The sequence below is a fragment of the Xiphophorus hellerii genome, chromosome 5 (assembly GCF_003331165.1).
Source record: "Xiphophorus hellerii strain 12219 chromosome 5, Xiphophorus_hellerii-4.1, whole genome shotgun sequence".
NCBI classification, from domain to species: Eukaryota; Metazoa; Chordata; class Actinopteri; order Cyprinodontiformes; family Poeciliidae; genus Xiphophorus; species Xiphophorus hellerii.
Genome location: NC_045676.1, coordinates 10,636,592 through 10,656,649, shown reverse-complemented (window position 1 = coordinate 10,656,649; position 20,058 = coordinate 10,636,592). Strand labels below are relative to the sequence as shown.

The window sequence follows — 20,058 nt, the reverse complement described above, 5'->3', positions numbered from 1 at the left end:
CAAAAATTTTCAGATCCCATGAACCGTATCCTATTTTGTCATTTTACAGCCACAAATGGTGATTTGTGGTTGTAAACACTTTGTGTTTGCCTTTGTATATAAAAGGCAAACACAAAGTGATGCGCAACTGAACAAATAAAAATGAATGTGTTCTGAGGCTTTATTCTGAGACCAAGAAAGAAATCCAGACAATCCTGATATAAAACCGTAAATAATCCACCCTGTTATCCATGACAGCTATTGCTTAAAGAAAACTATAACAAGCATTGTTTGCAGTTTGTTACAAGCCATGCAGCAGACAGTAAATATGTGAAAGAAGATGAGCAAGTCAATTGTTTTGTTTTAACTTTTTGGGTCATGCAGGCAGCTTTGTGTGGCAGAAAACTAACATTTTACATCATTCTGAAAGCAGATATGACTCTGCCAACACAAAGGTGTATGGACTTGCTTAGCAGTTAATGGAAGGCAGATTTACCTCCCATAGAGGTAAATCTGCCTCCCATAGATTTACCTCTATGGGAGGTAAATCTGGAAAGACAGCTGTAAGACCAGAAGACCTACAGCTGTAATTGCAGAGAAATGTTTTGACTTTTCATTCCATTTCATTTCCCCTCCACTCCAAAATTAGGCACTACTTTGTACTAGCCTATCAGTTATGGTCAATGAAAAAACATTGTAGTTTGTGGTTGCAATGTGACACAATCTATGTGGGAATAAATACTTTTGAGAGGCTGTAAACTGACAAGTCTTTTACAAGGACTTGTCTCTGTCTTCCTATTTGCTTTGCTTCCAATAATTGCTCCCTGCTTCCCAGTTGATTAGCTCTTCCTTATGTATTAAAGTAAATAATACATAATCTGTATATTTTCATTCTCATCAGTTAGTGAAATCAGTTCTGCATTGTGTTTTTTTCTTATGATATGAATAACTGCTTGTTCCTACCAGCCAAACTGCATCTTGATCCTTTAATAAACACAGTGACAGCTTTGCCCAGACTTTTGAGGTTGTTTACAAAACTTCAGTAAAAGACAGAATGTGACTCAAATATTTTAACCAAGTGATGAACAGACATACACTTTAGCTACAAGCAGCATAAAGCCAAATGCCTAAATTTCTGCCAAGAGTTTCACTGCCCCTGTCATCTGTTAGGCTAAGATTAGTAATTAGAGGTTTATGTGGAATACATCAAGCAGTGATTTTGTTTTCTTTCACACCAGGTTGTAAAGCTGATTACACTATGTAATTGTGGCAAATAATTAGAGTACTAATTTTAACTTGGGGTTTAATGTTGGTCACATTTTTTATTTGTCATAGCTTGTAAGGCTCTCATTATGTGCAGAGTAACAGTTTGTGGGGGAGGACAATGAGACGAGCTGCAGGAGTGCACCATGGAAACAAGCAATGGCTGAAGACCCAGCTGTCTTCTCAGAAGGAAAACAGCAATGTTAACAGTCACATACAGTACTTTATAAATACATTTGTTCCAGTTTTGTTGTGTTTTAACCACAAACCTCAATGTATTTTCTCTGGGCTTTATGTGACAGACTACCACAAAGTAGTGTATAGCTGTAAAGAAAGCAAAAGTATTCATGGTTTCTAATATTTTCTAACATTTTTTGCAATAAAAAAAGGTGAGTATTTGTAAATAAAATCCAGTGTAGCCGATTTCCTTCACAAGATGCTAAATAAGTAAATAGAACCCATCTGTGTGGAACGAAGGCCTCAGAAGTTTGTTAGGAAACATTCAGCCCATTGTCTGTAAATGACTGCAAACCTACCAAGTTTAAGTAGTTGATGTTTTGGTTTGTTTACAGTTGTGTTGCATTCTTTCCTGTTTAAGAGAATAAATTGAAAAGTTCATGGGATATTGAATTCTTCTGATCTAACTTTGCTTTAAATTTCTTCACCACTGTATCTGTCTATCCTTGGTCTTGACATAATCAAGACCAAGGACTTTGTGTTTGATTTGCATTGGGTTGGTCACTTACGGTGAACCAGCACAAGATTTACGAGTTCGTTTTTTTTTATGTGGTTTTGGGAACTGACGGTCTGACAGGACGACCTCTCACAGTTCCCCGCTGTCTGATCGTGACATTTGCTGCACTCCTCCTGAGCATTGCACTAAAATTACATGAGGGTTTACATTTATATATTGCTTTTTATTAGTTTATCACGAAAAACCATCTAAAATACACTACAGTTTGTGGGGTGTAACATGACAAAATGCAAAAAGGAGCATGAATACCTTGTAAATATATTGAAAAGGTACATAAACTTTTTGAACCTTCAGTAGAAATTGGAGACCGGTGAAAGCAGCATACATAGTGTGGCTGTTAGAAAATCGACACAGACCTCATTAACAGCAGGTATGAAACCAGGCTCAGCCTTGTAGAGCCTCTTGGTGCAGTCTGACCCACATTTTTCCCCTTCCTCATCAACCCTTGTCATGTAATCTCAAGTGCAAAGAAAGTATGGTGTGCTGACACAAAGAGGGGAAGATAAAAGCGTAGATAGAAACACAACCAAGGGTAAGAAAAAGGAAGAGGTGTACCTTACTGAAGCGAGGAGAACAAGAGGAGAACTGTCTGATCTCCACAGGTTCATCATCATTGGTGTCATCCTCATCGTACGTGTTGATGTGGTGGTAACGATCTGAACGGGCTGGAAAACAGGAAAATGGGAGACAGGAGAGCTGTGACTTTAATGGTGTCAGATTATAACCTAAACTTGTCTTAAATGCAGTTACTCCTATTTTTAGGCATGTTAATCCAGAGACACAAAGTGCACATACTATCAAAGTAGCTAGTGTCTTCCTCTGACTCCAGGTGGGGGACAAACTCTGCTTTCTGTCTCAACAAACTGTTCCAGTCCAGCGCAGAAAAAAAAGCGTGCTGCTTAACCTCAAATGCTCCACCTGGTGAGAGAAACAGAGGCAACAAATGTCTGTCTTCCAGTGATTTGAAGTAATGGACAAAAATATTTAGATTTGTTCATTTTTATTTTTAGTGCATCCTATACTATCTGGTTTACTGATAATTTAAAAACATAATAACAGTTAGAAGTTGTAAGGGATTCATTTAAAGTGATTGCCCATTGGCAATTACAGGGTTCTCAGGCAGTAATCCCAATTAAAATCAGTCTTAAATTTCTTTAAAATTTAAGACTGATTTTAATAGGAGTACTTGTTGCAACAACAGTGTTAGATTTAAAAAAAATAATCTAAACTAAAAGAAAGTTTGATTTATTGAAATTATACATTTGTGCAATACAAGCTGAGGACTGAGAGCATCTCAAAGGCAGCTGAAAGCATTGCCGTCGGCAATCTAAAAATAAACCAATGAATATTCAATTTTTCAAAAATTCTGATTGCTATCAGTATAAAGCATAAACTCTGTATATTTAAACATTTATTCATACAAAGTTTTTCTTTTAAACCTATCCAGGTATTGAAAATGCTTAAATGAAATTAAACATTTCCCATACTCTTTAAAAAATATTTTTTTTTTCTTGAAAAAGTGTACAACTATTGGCTGTGAATGCCAACTGCTTCACCTACAAACAGCTTTTCATTTGCTAAGTTTAAGTTACATTTGTCCAGACTAAGAGATTTAGGTTTTATGTGTTCTAAAAAAAAATAAAAGATGCATAATGCTCATAATTGTTATTCAACACAAAATCAGAAATAATGCAATGTAGAAAAAAAAAATAACAGAAAAAACTTGCCAAAATATTGATACTGGGTCAATAGTAATTCTATATAATTTGTAACTTTGCTCTAAGTACAGACACAATGTTACAGTAAATGCATGAAACCGTACCTGTGCCCAGCCTTAAAAGAGGGTTAGTCTGTAACAGAGCAGAGATGAGGGCCTGAGCGTCTGCAGGCAAAGCATCATCACCATCTGGCCAAACTATGTCATCTACAACAGATGGCAAACAGAGCAAAGGTTAAAAATGTTAGCCTGATAAATCACTTGAGGACCAAATTAATTTGGGTTTCTCACCAGTGATGACCTGTCCAAACAGCTCTTCAGGAGTGTCTCCAAAGAAAGGTACACATCCCACCAAGAACTCATAGAGGATGATGCCCATGGCCCACCAATCCACAGGTTTCCCATAACCTTGACGGAGAATCACCTCAGGAGCAATGTACTCAGGAGTCCCACAGACCTGGAAGTGATGGAGAGATGGTAAAGAGCAAGAATGTAATAGAAATTTTTTTAATAATGTAAGCTCTTATTGTGCATGTTATGAAATGCTCTAAAGCCCAGGCTAGATTATCTAAACTTCAAACAAGCTCAAGTGAAGCCTGTGTAGGTTTGCTGAAATCTCTGCCAGGGGGGAAACACTGAGCTTTGCAGTTAGAGAAGCTTTACAGACAACAGTGTGACATCAATTAACAGTTTCCAGGCTATAATATAACACAATGACACAGATAAATACTGAGAACCTACTGAAAAGAGGAATTCCTACAGGAAGGCTTAATGACATGCTGGGATATAATGTATTAATTTATTTATAGAAAAAGTGCCTGAGAAGTTGACACATCAGTCAATAAGCAAATGTTTAAACTGAATTAAACTCTGTCTAGCTCACTCTGTGAAAGTCATTTATGCAATAAACAACATTTTTTTGTGCAAGAGGGTTTGCTGGATCCAGAAAAAGTTTCTAAGTAATGATTTCTTTTATTAAGAGACAAAAGTGGGCCCAGTGGGAAATCTTTTGTTAAATCACGATTTTCAGCTGTGACTCCTGTCCTAACAATATTTTCGGGTGTTATTTTGGCAAGACAAGAAATCCCTTAAAAAAAAATCAGAATATCAGCTAAATGATCTAAAAAAACAACACATCATATCCAAAGCCAAGGCAATAAAGCAAGAGACGAGACACATATTTTTTGACATTGATCACTCTGGAAAGATTTACGTAGACATTTTTATGGTTTCTGGACCCAATGTAGCACATTGAGTCATTATCCAAACTGGAAAAGTGTTCAACCTTCTAAAAAATGGCCGGCCTACAAAAATTAGTTCAAGAGTGCTTTGAGAGCTCATCCAAAAGGTCATGAAAAGAACCCAGAACGTCTTAAACACTGAACATCAGTGTTTAACTATTACAAAGAGACTGGGAAAATTGGCTTTTTTCCCCCAGAGTCACTAGGACAAAACCCCTGCTTTGAAAAGAAACATATTGTGAAGACCCTTGACTGCTTCTGTTAGCTTGTGACCTTAACCACAAGTGCATTTGGGCAATGATTCAAAGGCAGTGATTCAAACCACACCAACAATTAAAAAATAAACAAAGTAAACAAATAAATGAAGGATTTGGAGTGAAAACTGATTGAGATACTGTGACATAAAATCAAGTAGGCTGATCATGATAAAAACTCTTCAGTGTGGCTGAATAAAGCAATGTTGGAAAGAAATGTGGGCCTAAATTCCTCCAAAGTGATATAAAAACTCATTACCAATTATCACAATCTCGTAATGGCAGCTTTTAGGTGTAGAGGAGAATTACTATTTTGGTTTGGACAGCTTTTTTTCTTTAATAAACAATATCATAATTTGAAAACAAACATAAAGCATAAAGAAAAAAGATTTAAGAAGGCAAACAAATTTTTTTATAACACTGTATTTTGTTGAAATGACCATAAACCTTAATGTCAAAAGAACTCAGATGTTCTCTCTTGTTGGAACTGTTAAAATGCCTTTATTCCCATGTCATTAACATCAATTAAACCTTTGAAATGTTTTCTTCGTCAAACAGGGGAGTCAAACAGATACAAATCAATCATTGTATTTCAAAAGAGATGTTCCACTCTCAGGAGTGCGAATTATTATTCTGAAACATGAATAATGGTAGCGCATCTAACCCATGAACACCTTGTTCCACAAATGGCATTAAAAACATCTCTTGTGGTCCACAATTTTAGCCGAAGCTGGAAAAATAATGCAACATTCAAATCAGACAATGGAGAGAAAAATGACAAAAAAAATACTAATTAATAACTAGAAAGTTTGAAGTTTGTCAAACTTACAAATAAAAATGTGTTCCTATTGTTTTCCTTTTTCTTCCTTTTTATAGGAATTTAATCAATTCCAGCAGCTTTTAATAAAGATGCATCTTTGTTCTGCAAACAAAAGCAGAATCTGTCATGGGAGAAAACTAATGTTACCTCTGGGAAAAGCAGTTTGTGCTCTTTCTTATTTTTCACTAAAAATACTTGTATTATCCATGTAAACTTAGCATGAAAACTAAGGAAATTTGTATTTAGTTGATTATTTCTTTTTTGTACCAATACTTCTGGGCAATAACATATCATTGGAAAGTCTGTTTATTTCCCTTTAAATGGTGCCACATTTGCAAGGAGAATGCATTGGTGCGTTTAGCGACTGAGTTGAGTGAGTGGGTTGTTCACAGGAAAAGCTTGGCAAAACCACTCTGCCAATGCCAAACAGCTCATTCTGCTATTGACTCTTGTGGGTTGTTGTTTATTGGATTTGATAATTGAAGTCTGAATAAACAAGACATACTAGCAATTTAACAATTTATTCATTTAGTAAACTCTGTGGAAAAACCATACATGACCACAACAGTGTCTGACTAGCCGAAAAAGGCTTGTCTACTGAAATATGTTGAGGATTTTTTTTTTGGACCTGATGACAATGTCATGAAAATAAGGAGATTTTATTGGATTAAAATGGTGCCATGGTGTCCTCTGATATTCAGTGAGTCACTTGTGATGTGTTTAAATGTTCATGGTTACACTCTGAAACCATACTTAGCATACGCTATTCATTAATGTGCAATTGTAGACTATCTGTTGCCGAGTAATAAATGCATGCTCTTGTGTGAGGGTGTAAGTGCTTCTACTTGTGCCCACCGTCTTATAAAGACAGGCATTGCTGACGACTGAATGAGGCATTTCCCTTCAATAAGGGACTCCATTAAAAACTTAAAAAGCAAATTAGTGGTCTGTGCTAGCCACAAATATGAGATGATTACTGGCAGACTAACAGGCGCCTGTAGAATCCATGCAGCCTGAATGACTGATTACAGTTTAATTTACAGACTAAATAAATTTGATTGCAAAATTGATTTGTGATGAAGCTGGAGAGCATAAATGATTCAGTAACAGCAACTCTACAGGAGGAATTGTGTAGCAGGTTTTAAGAGCTTATTCGTTTTAGGAGGATGATTTGGCAAGTTTGCATGAATGACTGGAAGGGATAAAATATGTTTTAAATTGCTAAGCAACATCTGGATGTCTCATCTTTTGCACAATCTAAATGATGCAGGATAAAAACAACGTAAACTGAACAGACAGACAACATACCGAGCTTCACATAATCTGAAGGCTACCAAGTTAAATGTTGTCTGGATAACTTTATACAGCTTTTTTAAAGGTACAGACACAAAAACGCACAAAATAGCAGAAATAATTTGAAGGTGCAGTGCATTAATGGTATTTAGTATAGCAGAAGCAACAAAACACTTTAAAAAATGTATTTCAGTTCCAATGACATAAAGATTATATTACATACAAAGTTTGGACTCCTTTAAACTGGGTTTCTCCTGCAAAACCTTTCCAAAGTAGACAGAGTGACTGTTTGCACGTGTAATTTCAGATACTGCTTATAAAAACCACTGAAGTATTGTAATACTAAATTGTGACAATGACCCATTAACTCCGGTCAGTTTAATTCAACACAGTTGGCTTGGATGTGGTGTTTGTTTTACGTCAACATGCTGAGTATTTCAAGAAATTACAACATAATATTTCAATATGTCACTTTTTGGGAATAATGTGCTTGTGGCACCAGATGTTCTCATTATTTTCCACCACATTCATCCACATTCAGCTCTTGTTGGGAGCTTATTTTTTTGTCTTGACTGTTGGCAAAAATGTTGCAATTGTATTGTACATTGTAATTAATCATACTTTGTTCTCATCTACAAAGAACCCTTTATTTTGTAAAAAACACTGCCATGGTTTTAAAAATGGTGTTCAGTATGAAGGATTTTTCTAAGGATTGGTATCAAGTTTGAAATTTTGACAACCTTATAAGGAACACACATTAACTTGACAGATAAGGCAGAGCTTGATGTTTCTCAAAATGCCCATAATTTCTTCATATTTAGACTCATGTGAAACGCATGTAGAAAATATATGTTGAAAGATAGGAAACAGTGTGAGAGAAGCTTTTAAATAAATGTTCAAATAAAGGCCTTTTTCTGACTGCACCTGTTTGTCGAGGAATTCCCGAGCGTCTTTCTCAATGTGTCCTTCATACAGGTTGGTGGTGAGACTCATTAGACCCATCTTTGACAAACCAAAGTCTGTCAGCTTTATGTGCCCCATGGAAGTGATCAATAGACTGCAAGGAAACAAGAAAAAGGCATTAACGCTGTTGAAAAATGGAAAATAAACTTTCTTGCTGTTGTGCCATTAATGTTTTATTTTTAAATTAATTTTATATATTAAAATGTTTGGGTATTGCCCTGTTCACTCCTTCAACTTTTCTTTTGGGTTTTAGCTACTGCTTTTCCATAAGTAACAAAAAAATAAAGGGTTGTCTTTAAAATTCTCAAACTGAGTTAAAAGAATATTGGATAATTTTTATCAGTCACAATGGTTACTTATATGTAAACATCGACATTGAACTTTAATTCATTTCTCAGCCGGTTATTAAAAGCCAGTGGGTAACTTTTAAAACATGAAGGGCATGAAAACACAAATTTAAAGAAAGTCATTACTGCAGCACAAAGAACTCACTTGTCAGGTTTCAGGTCTCTGTGAACAATACCATAATTATGCAGATACTCCAAGGCCAAAACGGTTTCAGCAAAGTACATTCTCGCTAGCTCTACAGGCAGAGCGCCGATGTTCTTCAGCAAAGTGGCACAGTCACCTCCTGAGAAAAAACAAGCAGCTTTTTTAAACAAGAGTAACTTCTATCATTTTGTTACAGAAAACAGTTTAGGCTCAATCCACAAATCCAATGGACTGAATCTATATAGCATTTTTAATAATAATAAGCATTTTATTTGTTAGCGCCTTACAAGACAGCTAAGAACATTTACAGGAGAAAAATACACAAGAAAAAGAAACAACAAACAAAAGAAAGAAAAAAACAAGAAACTAACAAGAGATTACAATGAAAAAGCCAACTTGAATAGATGTGCTTCGAGTTGTGATTTAAAAGTAAGAAGAGAGTATATTGAGAATATCTGGAAATAGAGAGTTCCAGACTTCCCATGGTGCTGAGGCAGTCAGAGGAAACAGTGGGGTGGATAGAAGAGGAAATGCAAAGGGAGCGTGAAAGAGTGGCGATGTGCAGGAGATCGGACAGATAAGGAGGGAAGATGTTATGGATGGCTTTGAAGGTGTTCAGCAGTATTTTAAATTGGATTCTGAACATGACCAGAAGCCAGTGAAGATGCTGTAAAACTAGGGTGATGTGAGAAAATGAGGAGGTTTTAGTAATGATACGGGCAGCTGATTCTGGACCGTTTGAAGTTTCCGGAGTGATTTGTGAGGGAGATCAATGATCTGTTCCAGTTGACGACATTTGGCTTTAATAAACAGGAGTTCAGAAGTTCAAAGGATCAACCAAGTTTTCAAAGCTTAGGAAGCTTTACAAACTTACTAAGATTTATAAAGATTAGTAAACTTGCAAAGCTTTGTAAGCTTTACAAACTGAACACACACCCTGTGTATCTGACATAAACCAGTTCTGATCCAGTTACCTTCCACGTACTCCATGACCATGCAGAGATGGCGGCGCGTTTCGAAGGAACAGAACATGGACACAACAAAGGGGTTCTCTGCGAAGGTGAGGATGTCCCTCTCCACAAATGCTTGCTGGATCTGGTTCCTTAGTATCAGATTCTGCTTGTTGATCTTCTTCATGGCAAATCGCTGACGTGTCTCCCTGTGCCGCACCAAGTAGACAGCACTGCAAAGAGGAGTGGAGAACAAGGGAAGAGGAGCGAGAAAAAAAAAATAGTTTTTAAATTTAGAATATACAACACAAGCAACTTTCCTGTTCAGAATATCTCTTGCTGGAGTAGAATATAGTAGCATATTGTCATGATTCTAGGGTGTTTTGCTTTTGTTTTGTGTTTTTAATCATTTGCTTGTTTATTTTTGTGCATTAGGTCTTCCCTTATTCAACAACAATAATGAACACAGGAATGTGTTCATTACTTAGTTTCTTAGATTATACTTTTGTTTTGTTCTTTGTGCATTTAAATTTATTCATCTTAGATTATTGACAGGCCTTTCCATTTTGGTTTATAGATCCTTTAGTTCAACTCACTTTATATTAATTAGTCTTCCTGCTCAGTTTTCCTACAGTTGTGCTGGTTAATCTGTCAGTTTGTATCCCTGCCTCAGTATTTAAGCTCCTGGTCTTTCATTGCTCGTTGCTTGATTCTTTTGTTCATTACAATCTTTGACCTGCTGTCTCTCCACTTTTTTTTCTGCAATTTCTATTTTTTTTATTAAAGTACTCTGTTTTACCAGCTATACTATATCTCTGCACTTGGATCCTTCCTACCTCAACCATGACACATACTGTACTGTATATGTCCTGTCTACTGCAGGCTTTGCAGAGACAGCACTGTTCTTGCTCCCTGCGCCACCTGAGGCAGCTTTTATCATGCAGCAGCTTGTGCAGGTCAAGATAAAAATGACACTACATGTTATTCATTATTTTAAATCCCTTTGGGTATATTATTTCCTGAATCTATTTAAAATTATGTAACATACTTTCAAATAAATGAAAAAGCCATTCCCTGAACAGATGTCTGACATGAACCCAATAAAATGTGTCCAATCTAAATCCCAGGGGTTTTGACTTCCTGCTCTTTTAAATATTGATAGAGCAAAGGAGGGCAAGATTTAAAAAAATTGCGATGCCAAAACTGTTTTGTCTCGCATATCACTCAGACACTGACAGACATAACTGAATTTAAAATATGTAAGTCCACAGACTTAGTGGTACTTTAGGTTTCATAAAGAAACTATTATTTCTATCTATAAAATATCATAGCGCCACACAGTTAGGAGCAGAAAGAGCTGGAATACTGAAAAAACTTTTATCTTAGGAGTTTCTGTTATTAGTTTGAGAAATATTGGCTTTGACATTCTAGCTGTTAAAATATATTAAATATTTAGCAATCTAAAAGTAGTTATCTTCATTTTGTCTAAACAGAATGTGAAGTATAACAAAGTCAGCAGGGCTGAGAAGCTTACAATATCTGGGTTTTGTTACCTAACAATAGAACCTAAGTGTTCTATTACCAATGATTGACCAAAATATTTTAAATTTTAATATTTTAAATATGGAACTGATTTATATGTGTCTTTTGCCTTTTTTCTAAAATCCTATTTTAAATAGTTTAAAAAAATGATGTAATGATAATATTCCCAATTTTGTTTAGCTTTAGAGGGGAACTAAAAAGTGAACACACCCATATTAAATCCTATAGTTTCTGCTGTAGTAAAGTGATAAATCATTTTCAACATTTATAGTGATATTTTATTCAACAGTTAATCTGAGAAAAAAAAAACATAGAGAAGTTTAATGAAAAAGAAACACTGCAATAAGCTGGTTGCATATGTGTGCATTAGATTGTTACTTTGTTAAAACACTTTTTGATTCAATTTAAACATTCAGCCATCAATTCAAATCAAATCCTTAAAAAAGTTAATCTGTAGGTTTTTTCTGACATTTGCTGATATGTAAACACCCCACTTTGTACAGAAGTTACAAATAAAAGGAAACCATTGTATGAACGCAGCAGAAGGGCACAAAAAAATCACTGCATAATGTATGTCAGGGAAGAAAAGATGAGCTAGAAAAAGGTCAGCAAAGACTGCCAAGAGACAAACACTAAAATAGTTGCATGAGTTCCTAACTAGCACTGGTTGTGTTCCACTAAAATCTTGCGGAACAATGTTTTATAATCTTCCAATAAGTCAAGCTACAACTTTTTTTCCACAATTTCAAAACGTATATTAGGTTTTAAAACAGCAATTTTACCTAAGCAAAACTATGCCCAGCCATTCATATCATCAAATGACTGGCTTCAATAGAAAAAAGTTCAACGCGAAACTAAACTAAATCCGACAGGAAATGCTTACAGTCACCTGAAGTAGCCTTATGGCAGCTCTTTCATTAACATTTTTATGTCACCCTCCAACAGTTTAATTACTTTGTTACTTTACTTTTAAATGATATACCACATTAGAGGTGGAAAAAAGATTATTAATGGTCTAATTTTTATACCTTTAAAAACCAGCTTTTTCCAGGAGTGTAAAACTTGTGTAAACTTTTTAAGTCGATTGTAAGTCCCCAAAAAACTCTCCAGATTTTATCCTCTAAAGACTTTATATACCTTAAGCAGATGTGATTTCCTTTCTGTGCGGACTCAGTGAGGTACAAATCCTTTACTTACCCGTAAGCTCCATTGCTTATCAGTTTGATGGTCTGAAAGTCTTCTTCACAGGGTGGCTTGATGGATTTGCCTTTTCCCTGGGAACATCCAACGACTTAAAATCACAACTCAAACATTAACGTAAGCAATTTCTTTTGCAACAGCTGACTGTCCAAGTTTTTATGCTAGTCTGTAGGGACATTCATGTGAAATGTGTGTGACTGCTGATATGAAACAGGAGCATTGGGTGGATGTTTGTTTGTTAGTTCCTCACCTCTGCTGAGTCATCCGTCTCTGGAGTGTGTGGACCCTCACTGTCATAGCTGTCAAGGCTCACAATTTCTGTAGAGAAACATGTTTGTTTCAAACAAAAGTGGTGTTATAAAGATAAAAAAAGCACATGCATCCCACTTTGTTTTGGCAACCAAAATGTCCTCCTTTTAAGTGGTGCTATTTTCTTCAGCTCTCCTTCCTCCCTGTTTTGTTCTCCCTCCTCTTCGGCAGCACTGCCAACCAACGGTTAACGTTCCTGCATTTTCTATGTGACAGCTGGTTAAATCCTCCGATTGTGCCACAGTTTTGACGTGGCAAAGAAATAATTGACTGAGAATTTAGTTTCCAAAGCCCCGACAACGCTTCGCTGTAGTTAATAAATTGATTGTAGATAAAAGTCACAGAGGAGAGAATCACATAATTAGTGAGTTTTCTGTTTCAGACTGAAAGACTTGTCATTCGTCGCTAAGAAACCAAGAAAAGAAACAATAGTGTGAAAGTAAGAACGTGCAAGCGGCTATGTGGGTGTGCATGCATGCCAGTGCATGACAATGTAAGTGCAAAAGGCTGTGCAGGATAAGATATCAAGTGGCACATTGTTAGCAGAGATTTATTAAAATAAAGTATTTCCACTCAGTCAGAAATAAAACCATATGGTTATTTCTTAGTGAGTTATTCTGTCACATTAAACCATTAAAGCTCCTAAAGGACTACAAAAGGAGCAGTTCACCAGAAATGGACAAAACTTTGAGTGAGAGGGCTCAAATTAACTCACCATAAATGTAAGAGAGCAACGTTTACACAATATTACCCAGCAAATGTTACTGTTAAAACAGACAGTCTTATTCAAAGCATCCTTATCCACACTGTCATTCCGAATTTTCTTTTTCAAGACAACCATTATGAGTAAATTTATTTAGTGGTGAAGAAATATAATTTTAGGTAATAACTGTTTTTTATCAAACTCAGTTATTTCCCATAACAACCTCTTTAAGTTAAATGAAGCATTTTGTTAATGTATAATTTACTTTTTAAGTTCATCAGAGTTGAAGCATCAGGAGGTTTCAAATGAATAATCTGGAAACTGGATTGTCAGTGGATCTTTCAGCAAAGTACTGATGCAAAACTTTTTGCAACATACAAAATTAAACTTATTAAATGATCATCTCAGTTCCCAGATGTAATTCATGAAGAAATCTGTGCATTAAACATTCAGATTGATGCAGGATAGAGCTGCTCCCTTCAGAAATCACTAAAACAGATAATCTGTCTTTTTCTCACCCCAAATGTACCACTTTTCTTATTTTGGTCTGTACACTCACTGATAACAAGTGAGCTTTTTATCCTCAGATGCTTTTACTGTGGGTTGAGCTTCATGGTGCATTTCCTTCATCTTTCCAACTATTTCAAGTGTTTACGGTGAATTATTTGTTCATCTCCAGGATAGGAAGCTCAGCACCTAAAAGAGTGGCAGTGATCCTTGGATTTAACTTCAGGAAATAAATTGAAACTATTAAAGCCTGTCTCCAAACTGAAAAAGAAATTCTGTGTGCATTGCTTCAGGCAGAACGTTGTGCGAAAAGATAAAAAGTATTCGCTCTTTCTTTAACCTTCTAAAGGATCTCGGGTCAGTCCCAGTTGACTGATGATATATCTGGGGATGTCAGCTTTCATTAATTGTCCCTCTTTGGCATGATCCTCTGCAGCCTCCAGTAGATGGTAAAACTCTTCTGGATTGAACTCCTGTCATTGGATGGATAAATGTTGAAGAGAAATCAATGTAAACAGTAAGCACAAAAATGTATTCATGACAGAAAGACAGAAACTAATTGGGCATTTATTTGAAGAACCAATCCTAAGAGCATCCCTATGTATTTTTAGGTTTTCCACAGTTTACAGTTGTTTACATTCATTTTTAAGTATAGGAAACTAAAGCTATAAATGTAAGGAAGAAATTTCGAGAAGAGGTTTAAAATATCATGGAAGCGCCAGTAGGAAGAATTGAAAGAACGAAAACGTACACAAGGATGAAGGATAGAAGAACATCATACAAGTAATATTTTGCTCATTTAAAAGAATGCACTAGAGTTGCAGAAGCATAACTGGTCCACTACATGACAAAACACAACCAGCATTAACACTCCTGTAGACTTTGAATTGCTCCCTTTTTCTTGTCAAAATCCTCCCTTTATCAACTGGAACACGTTTTTGTGGGACTCAGTTTCATTCTTGTAGCAGGGAAAACATTTTGATTGGAAAACCGAGGGCATGTTGGATCATTTCCGTCCATACTTTCTCATCTTTGCTCCTCTAGTCCAGAGGAGAAGGAATTAACCTGGCTTTCTGATCACTTCCTCTGCTGGGGGGATAATATTCCGGCAGCTAGCAGCGTACTGACTGTGTGACATTTTCAACAAATCAGACTTTGTAACTGACCTGAATGCCAAATGAACTCCACAGCCACGGACAACATTTTATCAGCGCAAGTATTCTCCTTTCCAACCTTAGAGCCATGAGGATCTAAAGTCCCCGCCACATCCTGACTGACCCTATCGACCTCTTCTGACGGTTGCCTTGACAACGGAAAGATGAGCCGGAGGGTTTAGGAGCCAGATGAACAGTGGAGGCCATCAATCAGCGAGCAGATATGCAGGTGTGGTTAGACCTTATATGTGCACAACAACTAGTATTATTCCTAGATAATTTCAGGTGAAATATGCATCAGCATGCCAAGGACACGGCTCCATCTACCAGGGCAGATTTGATTCTGAGAGAACAGCCAGGTACAGGAGGAAGGAATATTCCAATTTCCATATTGCAGATAAGTAAAAAAATATCCTGGAGGATTAAGTATATATGCTGCGGCAGCAGAGCATTTGCGATACACCGAATGACACAGTTTTAACAAGACCCTGACCTCTACTGCATAATACAACACATTTATATGTTTCCAACATATCATACGATAAAAATACTGCTATTTAATTAAAAGCAACAAATAAACACTGGAATCTATTTCTAAATGCAATGACACATGCAAAATAAATATCACAATTGAAGAATTGCTACAGATAACATGCAACAATGTTATGCTAATGAACTATTTAGTGCTTGTATGCAGGAAAAAGCTTATTATGCCTATTATAATTTATGTAATTCTAATAAGAAACCGATATGCAGAGTGAGTGTAAAGATGCTTAGGGAAATTGGTAGGTGACTGGAATTTGTCACAAAATCTAAAACGGTGATTTTACTGAGGGTTGACATTTCTTAGAGAGATGTAAGAAACTATTTCAAACTAAACAGTTTATTCTTTGCTTGAGAGGTTTATTGCGAGGAAATAAAAGAGCAGCACTTTCAGCAGATAACAGGAAGTATTGATTATTACTAAAGATTTTTATTTTTTCCTCTTAGCATTAATAAATCCCAGTAGATTTGTAACACTTTTTTTAACCAACTAACCAAACTGATAAAAGGAACATATATATGGTCAGAAGGAACTTGCCAAACACTCCAGCAGCCTGGCAGGACGAGATATGATGATGAAGAGCTTTTTCACAAGCTCAGTGACAAAGGTGAGCTCTGAACTCTCTGAGCGCTCATACGCCTGGCAAAGAAAGACAGGATGACGTTAGGTGAGATATGAAGTCAACAATTATCTCCATCTTTATGATTCATGCGTAACTCACATCATGCAACAGCTTCTCCAGATTCTCCTGCAGCTCTCGGAAGTAAACGCTTGTAATCAGCCCCTCATGTGATTTGGTCAGGCAGTCTCTGGACATCTCGGCAACCTGGTGGTGGATGAAACTGAGGACCCCGTCGGCCAGGGGCAGCACATTCTCTGGAGAGTAGTTCTGGATGAACTCTGCCAACCTCTCCTCCATCTGAGCTGTGGCCTTAGTGGGGACATGTGTGATGAGTTAGACTACAATGCAACAGAACCTTGACTGCACACTTCTGTAAAGTTTTAGAAGTAGAGGATTCTTCTATTAAAGTATATTCCATGACATTTGTTGCATGGCATGCGTTTGAATAAGCAAATCCTCACAACCCTATATGAAATACAGACATTTAAGTCAAAATTTTAGAGACAATTAAGAGTTAAAGTCAGGCAGGAAACCATGTTTGTGCTGAAAAATATGATTTTACAAGCAACTGAATAAGGATATATTATTACACTTTTAGACAAATACACATTGAGACCTCATTTCCTTTCAGTAATTATGACAGTGTTTAATATGTTTTACGTTTTTGTACAGATTCAGATTAAAATGTTCCTTCAGCATATGATCAAACAATGAGAAAAAGACTTTCTTTTTATCATGACCACTTTATATATAAATTATATTAATATTGCCTGTTCCTCTGTCAGTCTAGGTACTCTTGTGTTAGAAGTACAAACTGAAGTCAGGTCCAAGTCTCCAATGGAAACAGAAACCAGGACGCCTGTCTCGTGCTTGTCTGCTCCCTCAGCTGTGAAAAGCTTTTGAACAGTAACCAGCAGAGCTTGATTGACTGAACATCTTAGGATCCCCTTTTCACAAAAGTCCTCACGAAATATCAATACTTCTCTTTGTTCTTGCAGTGTGCTCTGCACTTTAGTGGAGGTCAGCTAAATGTAAGTATTCACAAGGGTTCTCTATAAATAAACAGGTATGAGAATGCAAGCATTTGACTGAGCTTTAAAGGAGACATTAATGTGAAATCTAGTGGCATTTACAGGACAAATAATATTCTGAGATGAAGTAGGCCAAACTCTTGATTGTATTTGGAACTCAATCTGAAGACCCAAACCTCAATAATGTCAAATTTAAGGTAAGCAATTACTATTGAAAGCAGTGTTTAGTGCTCAAAGCTTTCAACACTGCAGGTTTTAGACCTTCTTTGCCTCAACATTTCTGATTTACATAATTACCTGCAATATGTTCTACAGCTGACTAACTTAAGAAGCTTCTGGGGTGAGAAACAAAGAAGTGTGAAGAACTTTTATCTTAAACCCACTATGTAAACATGCATTGCATTATTCTGTCTCATCCAGCTGCTATAAAAATGGCAGCAATGTTTGAGACAGGATTCAGAAACTGCTTCTCATTTTTCCCGTCATTCCCTAGACGTGCATCCTGTCGTTCATGCTTCTACAACGTATGTCATTATGAATATCAAATTTATTTAAAAGTTTGAAGTAAATATATTTAAATGTATACATAAACTGAGCTCTTTTTATGCTTCATCTCCATCATTACTCAAATCTACTTAGATACCAAGAGAAATAAAATGATATTCAATAAAATGGACACCTAAAAAAAGAAAGGAAGAAAATTACTATCCATATCTACAAAGTGGGCATACAAATTTCCAAAGAATGCTGTTGTCCTTGATTAATTTGTTTTTATAAACAGAAAACGAGCAGTAGCAATAAAATAAAACAGGAAAAATAAGATGGGTTACACAGGGCTAATGGATTTGTTATTGATAGAGATAGAAAGCCTATTAGTATATTGTTTTGCACCTTTTATGCAAAACATACAATTTTTAAATTTGGCTGAGCAGTGTAAGACTGAGTGAACTTCATATTCTAATCAATAAATGTCAACTGAACTTGACACAAGTTGGTAAAATGTCACAAATGAAATACTAGTATAATAATTTGGTCTTGATGCTAAATACTATCTATTTCTAAAGAGTTTTGGTTTAACACAGGAAACCCACAACTGCTGACATTATATTTTACCAATATCATCCTCAGCTGTTGGAGGCAGGATTTTACAAATTGGCTTTTTTTTGGTTAGCTCTGTAACAAATAATCCCTTTATTGTGAGCTTTATAAAATAATCACTTGCACACTTTCTGCTGTTTGATAATGATGATAGAGAACTCACTGCAATGCCGACTTGTTGCTGAATGTTATAAATGACTCATGTGGGCAACATAAACAGCAGCAGCTGTGTGCAATAGCACTGGAAATAAATCAGCATAGCCTGTGAGATGATATTCTACTTTTCATCTTGAGGTCAAATTAGCTCATTCTCAACTAAAGTCAAACTTATAATGTAAACAAATTAACCGATCCTTTAACACCTGAAATGGATAAAAGGTGTTTATACTGAGCCACCTGTCAACCCCAAGACAAAAAAAAAAAAATCTTAAATGTGTTTTCTTGAAAGGTTTTTAAGATTGTATCTGTTGCTTGGAAGTTCTTGCTAAAATAATTGGTATCTGTGTTCTTGAAAGGTCTGATTCCTGTTAAAAAAGGAATGTTTTATCTGCAAGTAAGCCTTGACCATTGTGCTGTGTGTTAGAGGAATGTGTGTGTGTGTGTGTGTGTGTTTAGGTAAGGTTTGTGTGAGCCTGACCTTGGGGAAGCGTTCCTTGTAGACATGGTTCATCATCACAATTTCATTGTCATAGCAGGATGGAGAGCGCCCTGGGCTGAGGAGACAACAGACAGCAGGAGAGTAATATACACATACAGTGGTGTGAAAAAGTGTTTACCCCCTTCCTCATTTTCTTTATTTTTGCATGTTCGTCACACTTAAAGTGTTTTAGATCAAACCAATTTAAATATTAGTCATAGACGACACAAGTAAACACAAAATGCAGTTTTTAAATTAAGGCGTTTATTAATGGAGACAAAAAATCCTCAAAAAATGACTTAACTGTGATTTAACACACCTGAGTTTAGTGTATCTAGGCACAGAAAAGCCTGGTTACTGCCACACTGCTCAATTTAGACATCATTTAAATACGACCTGGATGACAAAGTGAAGTACACTAAAAGATCCACAAAAGCAACACAACATTAAGAAATCCAAAGAAATTAACACCTAAGTGTGACAAAACTGCATAAAAATATGAAATCAGGAAACACTTTGTCACACCACTGAATATTCTGGTGCAGCTCTTACTGAGGAAATCAGGCAAAAATACAGCAAAACAAAAGAAGTTAACAGATGCTATCTTATAATTTATACTTAAAGAGAGCTTTTTTTTGCTCTACTTAATTTTATGAATGTTGTTTTGGTCCATTATGTTAATAAAGTCATCAGAAATTCAGTGCACTCCGCTTCTGTAATGTTTTTATTACAATCCCCATTAACCGCCAGAAACAGATTTAATACAAAATCATCACCCAGCAATGAGAAGCAGGGGAACACTGTAGTTTAATACTACTAGATTTCTATATACACAATCTGAGCAACCAGCCAGTTGAAAACTCAAAATTCAATCTGATCAGAAAATCCACCACACCTATCTCGCACACTCTTTAGTGTGGAAGTTAATGCTGAAGGGAGAAGACTAATTACAATATCAATATAAGTCAAACAAAAGACCAAATGA

The 20,058-nt window shown here is 36.0% G+C and overlaps 1 protein-coding gene across 4 annotated transcripts in view; it reads right to left on the bottom strand.

The window, feature by feature from the left end:
* The window catches only part of mast1a (microtubule associated serine/threonine kinase 1a), a 71,012-nt gene that overhangs the window by 8,689 nt on the left and 42,265 nt on the right, over positions 1-20,058 (bottom strand). For all 4 annotated transcript variants that reach the window (XM_032562707.1, XM_032562708.1, XM_032562709.1 and 1 more), the window contains 13 exons: positions 19,074-19,149; positions 16,407-16,616; positions 16,223-16,324; positions 14,328-14,460; positions 12,719-12,786; positions 12,466-12,542; positions 9,751-9,959; positions 8,777-8,915; positions 8,246-8,378; positions 4,005-4,170; positions 3,819-3,920; positions 2,792-2,914; positions 2,552-2,661 (listed from right to left, as the gene is read on the bottom strand). In XM_032562707.1, the coding sequence (XP_032418598.1) occupies positions 2,552-2,661; positions 2,792-2,914; positions 3,819-3,920; positions 4,005-4,170; positions 8,246-8,378; positions 8,777-8,915; positions 9,751-9,959; positions 12,466-12,542; positions 12,719-12,786; positions 14,328-14,460; positions 16,223-16,324; positions 16,407-16,616; positions 19,074-19,149 (1,648 nt within the window). The remainder of the gene's footprint in view (positions 1-2,551; positions 2,662-2,791; positions 2,915-3,818; positions 3,921-4,004; positions 4,171-8,245; positions 8,379-8,776; positions 8,916-9,750; positions 9,960-12,465; positions 12,543-12,718; positions 12,787-14,327; positions 14,461-16,222; positions 16,325-16,406; positions 16,617-19,073; positions 19,150-20,058) is intronic.